Genomic DNA, 15,204 nt, shown 5'->3' on the forward strand with positions numbered 1-15,204 from the left:
GCGGGAAAGATTCCCATGTTCATGTCACAGAACAAATCAAGATGGCTGCATGATTACAAAGTTGGTGGAATGAGGCTCAAAAATACTGTTATTGACAATAACCCACCATATCCAGTAAATATCAGAGCTTTCAGCTTTTCCAATTCATAATTACCACTTGAATGTTGACCTGAATTCTATTTACAAGTCAGAATCTCATAATTACCATGATTCCAATATGATATGAACGCAGCATAAAAGCAGCCACACTCCAGCTGCTGAGCCTCAGCCTTCACCATTAGAGGTGTTCATTTAACCAGCCAATAGGAGGCCTGTTGTTCTGGCACTAAAATAAATACAACAAAACATTGTGAAGATCCCATTCCCATTATCCCATTACAGTTCAAGCCTTTCTAATACACTAACAACAGAAAACAACAACAACTGGACTCAGTTTATCATTTGATTCATTTTACAAACAAACTGTCAATCAAGTGGAAACCATGTTTACATTTACAAGCAGTGAGAGATCATGTTGGTACTAAATACCATCAGCTGTGTGTGATCCTGTACAGACTGAACTATCTGGTCAGCAGTAAGAAAGTTTGTCTAACAGGAGGAGACTCTTCCTCCTATAGACCACACAGAGACACTGAGGCACCAGACCACCCAAACCCAAACCTAAACCCAGCATACAGAGGCTGAGTGAATGTGGTGTTGAAGGTGTGGAGGTGGATCAGTGTGTCAGAGGAGACTCTGTAGAAGGACAGAGTGCCAGCAGGACAGTCCACATACACTGCTACTCTGTTAAAGACAGAGGAGGAGGAGGAGGAGAAGGAGGAGGAGGAGGGGGAGATGGATGTTACTCTGTTATCATGACTGACAGAGTAACCACCATCAGAGCAGCACAGACTCCAGGACTGATCATTCTTTCCAAACAAACAGTCATCACTGTCTCCTTTCCTTCTGATTCCTCTGTAACTCACTGATATACAAACCAGTCCTCTCCACTCGACCTCCCAGTAACAGCGACCAGTCAGATTATTTCTACACAGCAGCTGAGGCTGGTCATCAAATCTGTCTGGATGATCAGGATATGACTGATCCTCCTTCACATGTGTCACCTTCCTGTTGTTGTCAGACAGTTTGAGTTTTCTGTTTGCTGTGTTTGGATCCAGTGTGAGTTGACAGAAATCTGATGGAGAGAATGAGACACAATACAGCTGTGGTTATTGATCTATCATCTGTTTGATGATGACATCATCTTCATCCTCAGTAGGATGTAAATGAGTGCTGTCACAGTTTGAAGTTTGCTTTATTTTCATGAATCAAATGAAAAACACACTTACACCTCCATGGACCTGGTGTCAAGTATCGGACTCCAGCAGGCTGCAGCCTGAAAGGAGGAGGGAGGTCAGAGCAGCACGTTCTCTTTCAGCATGCAAACATGGACATGACATCACTCTAGAAAAAGCAGCTCTGATCCTGATCACACTGAGGTGCTTTGCTGTTGCTAGGCAACGCAACTGTCAATCACATCACATGATGACTACCAACAGCAGCTACATTCAGCCAATTAAAAACAGGCGTCTCAAAGTCAAATCATGTCAACAATGAGACTTTTTCTTCTCAGACTCAGCAGTTTGTATTGTGAACAGATGACCAGACTGTTTAAACTGATTCACACTAACATGAAAATGATAAACTGCCTGTTTCTGTTTGTCTGTCTCCTCAACAATCTTTGGACGACTGACAAGTTATTTCCTCTCACACAGGTGGAACATTCCTGCATGATGGTTACAGCTGACAATCAGCTGCAGTCTCAAGTGTTTGAGGTGAGTTCACTGCAGCTTCCTGTTTTTCATTTAGTTGATCACTGCAGGTATTTAATGATCCTTCCACTGTAGCTCAACCAGAAAACACTGTCAATAAACATTCATTAATATTAGATCCTAACTGGTCCTGTTGGCATGTCTGGAGATTTAAATAATCAATGATATTAAGCTGATTTCCACTTTTTCTTTCCCTGTACAGTGTTTATCTGTTGATCTGCAGTAGAAGGATCAGAACAAAATGAGGGAATTTGGCACTAAAACGACTGTAACACTGAGAGATTTCTGCTTGAGTTTATTAGATTCTTGCAGGGATCATGAGCATTAAGAGAGATGCTGTGCACATTTATGTACAAGACACAGCAGCGTAACTTAATTATTAAAACCTCCAGACGCTGTTTCTTCACATGAAAAACAGCAACTAAATAATGTTTTATGTATATTTGTTCATCCTGTTACCAAACGAGTTGAACAGATCTTTGGACGGAGGAACACGGACCCACAGCCTGGATCAACCAGAACAACTTTAAAGCACAAACAAGTCGACATTTCAAGGTGTTAACTGAGTTGTGTGGTGGTTGTTACACTGTTATATGCACAAGATAATAATAGATCATAATTGGCATATTAACCTTAACACAGAAGTCAGTCTTTCAAGAAAAAGGGATATGAGACATTTTAATCAGATGATGTTTTTAATTCATCAAGTTTGAAACCTCAGAATGATGATATGTACAGTAGTAACATGTTCTGTTTATCTTTCATACATTTAACTTTTACTTTCATACTATAATTGGGATTCAGGAGGGTGAGTGTGAGCAATAAATTTCAAGGTGATAATGTTTCAGTTTGTGACAGTAGCCTTTATTCCTTTTTTAAATTCAATTCTGACCTTAGTAATGAAGTAATATTTTTCGCTGTGTTGTCCACGTTTATATAATCTGCATCAAACAACACAGTAAGAACTACCGGGGGAAGTATGTGAGATACAGTTTTTGTAGTCCATCTTCAGAACATTGTAGTTTCACCACAGCAGACCCACATCAATGGGTGCATCCCAAGTCTCTTAAATTGCATCCATGTTTCCTTTACTTGCATCTTTTCCTTGCGTCTTAGTCCCTCCCACCGTGGATGCAGGACAGACGCAAGGAAATCAAGCAAGGAGAGGAAACGAGGAAATTTGTTTTGAGAGACATGAGACATCCTTTCCTCTGAAGCGTCATGTGAAGCGACGTCCGTTTCTGATGACGGCGACAGCTGATCACAGCTGGATCAGCTGTCAGTCGGCTTTAACAGCTGTAGAAACTCCTGATGGAGTAATGGACTAATAAAGGTTCACAGTTATCACTGCTAGAGCAGTTGTTTTCTCTCTGCAGCCTGTTAACTGTTTAAACACCTAAATAAAAACCTGCATTCGGCATTTATACTGTGTCCTGCTCAAAGGCACAGGAACCATTTCTACTCAGAATGCGTTTATACTATTTATTGATTATTTGCATCTGTATTTTTTGATATTCTGATAGTGAATTCATTATTCAATAACCCAGAATATGATATGGGTGTCTTCTGAACACCGGAAAATATGTATTTGGCTAAATGTTTCAGGGAAAATGGAAATTATGTTATCTCATATCAAACCTGACGCTCAGGAATTTTCAGCCTCACATGACTGAATGGAAATGACGATAAATTACATAAAATATAAATGTGTTTAACTGTTATTATGGATAAAATTAAAGTCAGGAAGAGTCTGTCGGCAAGAAACAGTTTAATGGAGGAAATAACATCATGAAAAGAAAAATCTTTCTAATAAATGAGGAAAGTTGTTTATGGTTCTTTTGTTGATCAGACCAACAACTACGTTACATTTTGACGCCTGTCAAAATGGCGCATCAGGAACAACTTCCGGTTCAGATAAGGAGCGAGGACACATAAAATAAGAGACTTGAGACGTACCCTCAGTTTATGGGTACATCTCAAGTCTCTTAATTTATGTCTCCTCGCTCCTCATTAGTGTGTTCCATAGTTTGGGGTGTAATTGACAAAGGCTGCATTCATGATTTTCTTTCGGCTGTTGCTGGAATCTCCAGTAAACCAGCAGCAGGTGAACGCAGTGTTCTTGAAGGCACATAGTGAACAAGGGAGTTAGCGATGTAGCTTGGTCCTAGCCCAATAAGGGCTTTGTATAGAAGGAGGAGGACCTTAAAGTCAATTCTAAATGTTACAGTAAGTCAGTGCAGAGCAGCTAAAACTGGACTAATGTATTCTCGCCTCTTGGTTCTGGTTAACAGTCGAGCTGCAGAGTTTTGAATGAGCTGAAGTCTCTCAGTGGTTTTTCTCAGGAGGCCAGTAAAAAATGCAGTGTTTCTGCATCTTTGTGATTTATAAATGGTTGTACTTTAGCTGTTGCTAAGGTGGAAAAAAGATGTTTTCATCACCTTGTTAATGTGGGATCTGAATCTAAAATAAAACCAAAACTTGTAACCGCAGATTTAATCCAGGGAGTTAATTTCCCCAGATTATTAAACATTTTTCTTTTTGTTTTGGGGCTGACTAGTAGGATTTCAGATTTGTCCTTATTTTACTTTAAGAAATTATTGCTCATCCATTTATTTATTTCCAGAAGATGGGTAGTAATGGAGTTTAAAGTGTAACTGTGGAAACATGCACTGTATTCTCTGATGATGTCACCAAGTGGCAGCATATACAGTGAGAATAATAATGGACAAAAGCAGTTGTCATGTTCCTTGGACAAATGATCTCCAAGACTGATGTAAAACTTTCTCCCTCTGATGTTTGTTTTGAACCAGTTTAACAAAGTCAGAAAGACCCACTTTTCAAGATCATTGATTAGGATATCATGGTCAATCGTATCAAGGATGAAACCTGAGACCTCATTTTCATCAGAGTTTAATCTGAGGTCACTGATCATTGTAGTGAGAGCAGTTTCAGTGTTGTGGTTTGTGCTAAAGCCTGACTGAAACTCCTCCAGGATGTTGTTTTCTTTGAGAAAGGCTGCTCAGTGCATTACCATCTAGGTTGGGTTTCTTTAGTAATGGTTTGACAACAGCTGTTTGAAGTGATGTATTTATGATGGTCAGGACATGACTTGAAACACTGTTGAACACCCACTTAAAAATTCTGTAGGTACAGGGTCAATACATGAGCTGGAGTAATAACACTCATTGACAGTCCTGCAAAGCTCAGATAATGTAATACAGGGGAATTTTCCCATGGTTATATCATTTTTACAGGATTTGCTGAGATCATCTGTGTTCATATCAGCAGCAAGACTGGCTCTGATTAATGTTATTTTGTTATTAAGGAACAGTGGAAGTTCTTCACATTTTGATGCAGAGAACTGCTGGGGGGCAGTGTTGAGTAGCTGATCAATAGTGGAGAATAATATTCTACAGTTCCCAGTATTCTCTGTAATGATCTTGGGAAAATAATCCATTATTGCCAGATGTATTGCTTTTTTATAGACAGTTATGGCTTCTTTGTATATATTACAGTGAACTATATACAAAGAACTTCTCTTGATCTCATTAAAACTGTTATTGTTTAACTATGGAGAGATTCTGTCAGTCCACCTCTTTTTAACTTTTAGTGGAGCAATAGTATTTAAAGCTGATGACAATGCATTATTGAAATTTTCAACCATGTCATTTAAAGGGCAGTCACAGCTGTACAGCTCAACTGATCTCATAATATTAGTAAATATTGTTTCAGCCTCATCATCTAGCAATCTCTTTTGAACCAAAAATTCCCTTTTAGTCTTTGTTAAGATTACGTTGGCATCAAAGAACACACAGTGATGATCAGAAATAGGTAGTTCAAATACTTGGGTACAGGCTGTCTGTCTGTGTGCACTGTCCTTTGCGCTTATTCCCACATTTTTCTGTCACACCCTACCTGGACTTTGTGTGTTTTTTGGTCTTTATGTTCTTGTGTTCTTTGGGGTCTCTTGGTTAGCAGTTCTGTTTAGTCCTTCGGTTCATATGAGTTTTCTTGTTATATTTGGGTGGTGGGTTTGGACTGTCTTTTGTTGTTTAGCCTGGTGTGTTGTATACTTTAGTTTAGGTTCATGATGGTTCTTGGTCAGGTTGGTATGGGTTGTATTTAGAGTATTGTGTTTTCTGGGTTTTGGTTTTGTTACCATGTTTCCCTTGTGTGTTCATGTACTCCTCCTCACCTGCCCTGCCTCACCCTCATTAGCCCTGCTCTGCTCTGTGTCTTCCCCACACCTGCCCTGTATCAGTCTCGTCAGCCCTGCCCTGCTTCTTGTGTTTCCCTCAGCCAATCACTCCCAGCCTGCCCTTGTGTCTCGTCACCTGTTCCCCATTCCCTGATTAGTTTAGTCTGTATTTAAGGTCTGGTTTTGAGTTGAGTCTTTGTTGCATCATTCGTTTTGTTGTGTCTGCTAGTTCTGTTCAGCTCTGTTTGCCTGTTCTTGAACATCCATGATTAAAAGGAGATTTTTTCATCAAATCTGCATTCTGGCCTCTGCGTTTGGGTCCACTCTTGCTTCCCTAACCTGACATTTTCTTTGTATTTAGTGTTCCAAGGGCATCTACGTAGATTGGTGTCAAGGAGTCTGGATCAAGTGATGTTCAGATGAACCCCGTCAGGTTTAAAGTGGTTTTCACAGTTCCCAAAGATAGTGAAATTGTCAATAAACTTTATCCCATGGGTGAGGCACACCGATGTCAGCCATGTAGTTAGGCCATGTTCATATCAGTTAAATGTGTAGAGAGGATAGTTGGCAACATCTCTGTAAGCTCCCAGACAGATTTGTTATCCACAGTTAGATTTTCAGTCATGGCTAATAAGTGTAGTTATGACATATTCAGGGGAGCGTGTCAGCTAACTGGACTGCGACTGGATTCTCCATATCCAATGCAATCCCATATATAATAGTCTATTAATATTTGGAAGCTCTATACAGTAGCTGCTAATGAATTGCTAGCTCTCACTATATGAAAGTATTTCAAAACTATATGAAAGCGTTTCAATCTTCTTTTCAAGCTGTGTTATCCTCTCAGTCAGTCGCTTAGTCAGCTTACTGACTTTGTTGGGTTTGGAGACATAGCTTTTAAGTTGTCTTTTGCCAGGTGGAGAAGCTTTGTATGCTAGGTTAGGCTAGACTAGCAGCTGAGTCTGTGGTAGGGCTCTGAAACTTTCACGTGTCCCAAAAGAAAACTTTTGTTCCATTCCGCAGTTCCACTGTTGACGTTTTCTTTAGCGTCAGTGTAAGCGGCAATAGCTCTTTTTGGAATAATACTTAGGAAATTATGAAATGCAAAAAGAAAGCACAGCATATAGCAATCAGAGAACTGAGTAAAACACATCTACCGAGGAGGAGCTGCAGCCTCCAGGTTGGCCTATTTCCCACGGCTATGTGTGAACCCCCATCAGGCTGACTGGGAGAAAGCACTGTACCACTAGGGAGTGAGCGGCTGGGCTAATGAGTCTGGTGGACTCAGTCAGAGGCGGAGGAGTTTCTTCTTCCTCAACTTTTTTTCAAATAACACATTAAAAACTTTGTGTAGCCATTGTTGTAGCGTTAACATTACAGTGCATCAGCTGAGTCACATCACAGTGATCACTTAAGCCTCACAGACTGTCTGACAGTGATTATGCCAAGTGTGCCAGCTTGAGATTTAGATGGCACATCTGGGCACACCTGTGGCTATAAGGGTGGTGAACATCACTCTGAATTTAAAGATGCATTTATTGTTATAAACACTGGAGACAGCTGCAGAAACAGCTCCACTCACTGTAAAAATAACTTTACTGATCTTATAATACATCCATGGCGCTCACAGCTGCTTTTCCCTGTTGCTGAACATGAAAACAAATGAGACGCAGCAGGTTAATGTGAGTGATACACATCCTGTACGTTTTAGAATCAGTTTAACTCTAAATATCAAGGAGAACAAATCAGCTTTCTTTCAGCTTCTGAGGGAATCAGTCAATTACAAATATGGGGGGGGGGGGTAATTTCCATGTTTCATATATTGAGGTCTAAACTGTGTTGACAGATGGTTGGTTTATATCATAACACAAATATCCATTATGAAATTAAGACTGTGTAACATGTTAGTATACTGTACAGAAAATATAACAGAATGCTATGACTCTTTACCAAACAGTTTCTCAGCATTTCTTTGTTCCCCTGTCACGTCTGCTTATCGAGCAGGGTCGCCATTTTGTATTGACTACCCTACAGAGAGATTACCTTGCGAGGCAGCTGGATTTGCCTGGCATTTGACTTTTCAGATAGGTCTGTGTAACAAACCAGATAGACAGACACTGCATCTCAATTGCTCATATGTGCTACCTGGTGGTTGCTGATGCACGCTGCAGCTACTCCTGGATAAATTACTTCACCCCCTTTGCTGCTGCCACGGCATTACTGTGGTACGTCAATGGAAATGAGCGACATCTGTACCTGAGAGTGTCCACCTGTCTGTCCATACCTGAGAGTGTCCACCTGTCTGTCCATACCTAAGAGTGTCCACCTGTCTGTCCATACCTGAGAGTGTCCAGTCTCCAGTGTGGATCCTCCAGTCCAGCAGACAGCTGCTTCTCTCCTGAGTCTCCTGGATGATTGTAGCTCAAGTCCAGCTCTCTCAGATGGGAGGGGTTGGATCTCAGAGCTGAGGCCAGAGAAGCACAACCTGTCTCTGTGATCAGACATCTTGACAGCCTGTAAACACACAAAACAACAACACACGTCACATGATCTGAGATCACTGCAGGACTGGAAGGTAGTGTGTTTATTACTGTCATCAGTAAGAATAGTAAAAGAAGAATCAGCCACAGTGAGATGATAATATGAAGATATGCAGGAGACAGACTCTGGCTACAATTTGTGTGTACATCAAACCTCAAACCATGAAACATCACAGAAGAAAATGACTCAGTCTCAGATGCTCACAGTCAAATACAGGAATCCCAACAAATGTGGCATATAAGGACTGAATTTTGTGGAAATAAAAGTAAAAACTAACAGTAAGGAAACATTTCTGACTCCTTCACTCAAACTCACTGATTCTACTTCACTCAGTTTCAGTAATCATCCAGAGTTTAAAGCTTGTTTGAAACAAAAGAAGAATTAAATGGAGGTGCATTGCACTGTCACATCCTCATGGTGAGTAAAAATCATCATCATCCCAGCACAGAGAGTGTTCTGAAATTAAAAGAAACTATAAATGTTACCAAAAACTGTTCACTGAATAACTGTCTGTGTGTGTTTTACTTTGGGCCAGATAAACAGTTCTTCATTCAGTTTTTGAATCTTTAATCTCCTCTCTGATATTTCAGGTTCCAACAGCAGAGACAGAGCAAATTTAATGAAAATATGTTATATGTAACAAGTAGTTCACAGGGTCTAAACACACAACTGGTATGAAAATAATGTATCTACTCATATAAATCACAGTTTAAATGGTGATCAGTTGAACAGGTTGATGAATCCTGACCTGAGAGTTTCCAGTGTGCAGTGTGGACTCTCAAGTACATCAGACAGCAGTTTCAGCCCGGAATCCTGTAGGTTGTTGTTGCTAAGGTCAAGCTCTCTCAGACTAGAGGACTGGGAGCTGAGAACTGAGGACAGAGCTGCACAGCTTCTCTCTGATATGTTACAGTCACTCAGTCTGAAGAGACAATAATGAACAAGACAACATGTAATATTTGTGTTGAAATAAATATAAACTTTGATGATGCGTAATCTCTGCCAAGCACTGGCTACAGTCACTGGTGTTCTGTTGTAAACCAGCCAGAGATGTGACAGTTAATAGTCAAGTAACAAGAATAAACAGTAATTCAGTAATATAAATCACATGGTATCAAAAAATGATGAGCTTATTTATGTCGAAGTTGATATATTTGTGCTGGACAGTACATGAAGATTTTCTACACTGTGAAATTTAAAATCCTGATTCTGAAATACTGACATGAAAGAGGCAGTTTAAACTGTACAGTGACAAACATGATCTGACCTGAGAATTTCCAGTGCAAAGTGTGGACTCTTCAGTCCATGAGAAAGCAGTTTCAGCCCGGAATCCTGTAGGTTGTTGTTGCTAAGGTCAAGCTCTCTCAGACTTGAGGACTGGGAGCTGAGAACTGAGGACAGAGCTGCACAGCTTCTCTCTGATATGTTACAGTCACTCAATCTGAGGAGACAATAATGAACAAGACAACATGTAATATTTGTGTTGAAATAAATATTAACTTTGATGATGCGTAATCTCTGCCAAGCACTGGCTACAGTCACTGGTGTTCTGTTGTAAACCAGCCGGAGATGTGACAGTTAATAGTCAGGTAACGAGAATAAACAGTAATTCAGTAATATAAATCACATGGTATCAAAAAATGATGAGCTTATTTATGTTGAAGTTGATATATTTGTGCTGGACAGTACATGAAGATTTTCTACACTGTGAAATTTAAAATCCTGATTCTGAAATACTGACATGAAAGAGGCAGTTTAAACTGTACAGTGACAAACATGATCTGACCTGAGAGTTTCCAGTGCAAAGTGTGGACTCTTCAGTCCATGAGAAAGCAGATTCAGCCCAGAATCCTGTAGGTTGTTGTTGCTAAGGTCAAGCTGTCTCAGACTTGAGGACTGGGAGCTGAGAACTGAGGACAGAGCTGCACAGCTTCTCTCTGATATGTTACAGTCACTCAATCTGAAGAAACAATAATGTACAACACAAAATGTAATATTTGTGTTGAAATAAATATAAACTTTGATGATGCGTAATCTCTGCCAAGCACTGGCTACAGTCACTGGTGTTCTGTTGTAAACCAGCCGGAGATGTGACAGTTAATAGTCAAGTAATGAGAATAAACAGTAATTCAGTAATATAAATCACATGGTATCAAAAAATGATGAGCTTATTTATGTTGAAGTTGATATATTTGTGCTGGACAGTACATGAAGATTTTCTACACTGTGAAATTTAAAATCCTGATTCTGAAATACTGACATGAGAGAGGCTGTTTAAATTGTATAGTGACAAACATGATCTGACCTGAGAGTTTCCAGTGCAAAGTGTGGACTCTTCAGTCCAGCAGACAGCATTTTCAGTCCCGAATCCTGCAGGTTGTTGTTGCTAAGGTCAAGCTGTCTCAGACTTGAGGACTGGGAGCTGAGAACTGAGGACAGAGCTGCACAGCTTCTCTCTGATATGTTACAGTCACTCAATCTGAAGAAACAATAATGTACAACACAAAATGTAATATTTGTGTTGAAATAAATATAAACTTTGATGATGCGTAATCTCTGCCAAGCACTGGCTACAGTCACTGGTGTTCTGTTGTAAACCAGCCGGAGATGTGACAGTTAATAGTCAAGTAATGAGAATAAACAGTAATTCAGTAATATAAATCACATGGTATCAAAAAATGATGAGCTTATTTATGTTGAAGTTGATATATTTGTGCTGGACAGTACATGAAGATTTTCTACACTGTGAAATTTAAAATCCTGATTCTGAAATACTGACATGAGAGAGGCTGTTTAAATTGTATAGTGACAAACATGATCTGACCTGAGAGTTTCCAGTGCAAAGTGTGGACTCTTCAGTCCAGCAGACAGCATTTTCAGTCCCGAATCCTGCAGGTTGTTGTTACTCAGATCCAGCTCTCTCAGACTACAGGATTGAGAGCTGAGAGCTGAGGACAGAGCTTCAATACTTCTCTCTGAAAGGTTACAGCCACTCAGTCTGAAGAATAAATGTGAGAAAATATTTAATAAATTGTTAATTTTTCTCCCCGTTTAAAAGCTGTCTTTAAAAATCTTTTTAATAAACTCAACAATCTGTGTACTTACAGAGCTTTCTTGGAGGCTTTGACCACTGGCAGCAGCCTCAGAAGAGCCTCTTCTGAAGCACAGTATTTATTTAGGTCAAATACATCCAGATCTTTTTCTGATGACAGTAAGATGAAGACCAGAGCTGACCACTGAGCTGGAGAAAGTTTATCTGTGGAGAGACGTCCTGAACTCAGGTACTGTTGGATCTCCTCCACTAGAGAACGATCATTAAGCTCATTCAGACAGTGGAACAGATTGATGCTTCTCTCTGCAGACAGATTCTCACTGATCTTCTTCTTGATGTACATGGCTGTTTCCTGATTGGTCTGTGAGCTACTTCCTGTCTGTATCAGCAGGCCTTGTAGGAGAGTCTGATTGGTCTGCAGTGAGAGGCCCAAGAGGAAGCGGAGGAACAAGTCCAGGTGCCCATTTGGACTCTGTAAGGCCTTGTCCACAGCATACTGGTAGAGACGTGTTGGTTTGGATTTTTCTTTTAAGACTTTAGGCCACCAGGATGTTTTCTGTTCTTCTGCCAGCAGATTGACCCCAGACTTGATGAATGTCAGATGGACATGAAGAGCAGCCAGAAACTCCTGAACGCTCAGATGGATGAAGCAGAACACCTTGTCCTGGTACAGCCCTCTCTCCTCTTTGAAGATCTGTGTGAACACTCCTGAGCACACTGAGGCCGCTCTGATATTGATGCCACACTCTTTCAGGTCTGATTCATAGAAGATCAGGTTGCCTTTCTGCAGCTGCTTAAAAGCCAGTTTTCCCAGAGACTTAATCATCTTCCTGCTCTCTGGACTCCAGTGTGGATCTGTCTCAGCTCCTCCATCATACTTGACTTTCTTCAGTTTGGTCTGAACCACCAGGAAGTGGATGTACATCTCAGTCAGGGTCTTGGGCAGCTCTCCTCCATTTCTGCTTTTCAACACATCCTCCAGAACTGTAGCAGTGATCCAGCAGAAGACTGGCATGTGGCACATGATGTGGAGGCTTCGTGATGTCTTGATGTGGGAGATGATTGTGCTGGCCTGCTCCTCATCACTGAATCTCTTCCTGAAATACTCATTCTTCTGTGGGTCAGTGAATCCTCTGACCTCTGTCACTACGCCGACACACTCAGGAGGGATCTGATTGGCTGCTGCAGGTCGTGTGGTTATCCAGAGGCGAGCAGAGGGAAGCAGTTTCCCCCTGATGAGGTTTGTCAGCAGCACATCCACTGAGGTGGACTCTGTAACATCAGTCAGGATCTCATTGTTGTGGAAATCCAGAGGAAGCCGACACTCATCCAGACCGTCAAAGATGAACACAATCGGGAACTCTTCAAACCTGCAGATTCCTGCTTCTTTGGTTTCAGTAAAGAAATGATGAACAAGTTCCACCAAGCTGTACTTTTTATCTTTCAGCACATTCAGCTCTCTGAAAGTGAATGGAAATGTGAACTGTATGTCCTGGTTGGCTTTGTCTTCAGCCCAGTCCAGACTGAACTTCTGTGTTAAGACTGTTTTCCCAATGCCAGCCACTCCCTTTGTCATCACTGTTCTGATTGGTTCATCTCTTCCAGGTGAGGCTTTAAAGATGTCTTCTTGTCTGATTGTTGTTTCTGGTCTGTCTGGTTTCCTGGATGCTGTTTCAATCTGTCTGACCTCATGTTCATTATTGACCTCTGCAGTCCCTCCCTCTGTGATGAAGAGCTCTGTGTAGATTTGATTCAGAAGGGTTGCGTTTCCTGCTTTAACAATCCCCTCAAACACACACTGGAACTTCTTCTTCAGATTAGACTTGAATTTATATCGACACTCTGCAGCACAAGTTCCTTATATAAGAAAGAACAGATCAAATCAGTCAGAGAGTTCATTAACATATTTTCCTCCATCTCTTGAGACATCAGTAAATGTCTCATTTATCCAGAATGTTAAATCTTTATAGAAATCCTCTTACTGCTCTGTAGACGGTCAGCCAGCTCATCCTGCTTCATTCTCCTCAGGAAGTGCAGTATGATCTTCAGAAATGCCTCTCTGCTGCTCCTCCTATGCTCTTCCTCCTCACCATCCCACACCTCCTCACCCTCCCTCTGACTCTCTAAGCATTCTGGGTAATCTGGACTCAGAACCTTCTGCATTTTCTTCAACTCGTTCTTCACAAAAGTGACAATTTTCTCCTCCAGCAGCTGGAACAGAATATTATATGAATGACACAATGACATCCATATTTGACAGACTGACAATCCACTGGTCTACAAAGTGAAGCATGGAGATGATTGTGACCAGAATAGATGTAAAAGTAGTTGTTGTACATGTACAGACCATAAATATGGAGTCCAGGTGTGTTTGATGCTGCTGGGTAGACTGACCACTGGGAACCTCTGAGCTCTCCTGGTCCACTCTGTGGAGGAATCATGAAGAATGAGCTCACATTATGTCTGTCCACACAGAGGCAATCACAAGCTAAAGGTCCATCAAGTGATATTTGGATGTGAACAGAGAATCAGATGACTCCCTGTAGTGGTAAAGCTTTACTAGTCCTGCTGACCCTACTGAGAATCAACGGCTCAGTCTGTTTGTAGCTTTCAGCTCAGGGTCTTGCTTCATCAGTCAGTTTGGTTTAGTCCCAACAGCTCTGAACGACCCTCCATACAACACTCCCTCCCTCACTGTTCACTGCTGAAGTGCCCTGGAGCAAGGTAGCTACAACCTCCAGCTGCTCCAGTGGAGCTGCTCAGTGTCTGCTTGTATCAGACTGGTTGAACTGGGCAGCTCCCAGTATGAAAAATGAAAACAAATCAATAAAGCTTCTCTGAGTAAGTTACACTTCAAACCTGAATCAGGAACATTTTAAGGTGTCACTGTTCTTCATCATTGTTGCTTATCAAATGTTCCCTCCAAACCTTTTTGATGTCTGAATTGGGGCTATTGTGTTTTACAATTTCTGTAACTTTCTGAAACTGAAAATTTAACAATGAAGACAACAACTCCCATGATTCCACACAACTTTACACCGTCATCACACTCCGTCACTAGTTATTGTTTTGATTGAGACCCCTAGCGGCAGAAATTACATATTGTGTGTTTAAATCATGTTGGTGATCAATTCAGAAGTGTAGGACTGCTGCCAGCACAGCTCAGAGTAGAACAACAGAAGTTGCATCATATGTTCAACATTATCAATGGGTTTTCTCCTCAATACTTCACAGATAACAATGGAACATACTCAGCATGGCTATAACACCAGGGCCAGTGTGTGTTCATATAAAGTCCCTCCAGTGAATAATGTAGCCAGAAGTTCCTTTTTTTAAGCTGCTGCCGTGTTGTGGAACAGCCTCCTGTTACACATTCAGCTCTTAAAAATGAGAAGTGCTTATAGAAGTCAGGTCAGGACTTGTTTATGGAACAGAGTCACAGGTTTATAATGAAATCTGCTATTCCATTTTTACTTTAGCAATCAACTTGTCTTTGATGTATTTTGTGTTATGATGTGGGTGTTTATTGTTTTATTTAATTTGTGGTGATTTAATTTTATGTTGTATGTCTTATGTTTTGTTTTTTAACATTTTGGGACCAT

General features: G+C 40.8%; 1 protein-coding gene across 1 annotated transcript; it reads right to left on the reverse strand.

The window, feature by feature from the left end:
* Nucleotides 1-336: 336 nt before the first annotated feature.
* On the reverse strand, nucleotides 337-14,237 carry LOC122990047 (NLR family CARD domain-containing protein 3-like). The gene is made up of 9 exons (XM_044363174.1): nucleotides 13,950-14,237; nucleotides 13,585-13,813; nucleotides 11,656-13,459; nucleotides 11,375-11,548; nucleotides 9,818-9,991; nucleotides 9,299-9,472; nucleotides 8,350-8,523; nucleotides 1,329-1,375; nucleotides 337-1,174 (listed from the first exon to the last, which is right to left on the reverse strand). Exons 1-9 carry the CDS (start codon nucleotides 13,950-13,952, stop codon nucleotides 612-614), a joined length of 3,342 nt encoding a protein of 1,113 aa, XP_044219109.1. The 5' UTR covers nucleotides 13,953-14,237; the 3' UTR covers nucleotides 337-611.
* Nucleotides 14,238-15,204: the final 967 nt, after the last annotated feature.

Source organism: Thunnus albacares, chromosome 10 (genome assembly GCF_914725855.1).
Source record: "Thunnus albacares chromosome 10, fThuAlb1.1, whole genome shotgun sequence".
In the NCBI taxonomy this organism is placed as follows: Eukaryota; Metazoa; Chordata; class Actinopteri; order Scombriformes; family Scombridae; genus Thunnus; species Thunnus albacares.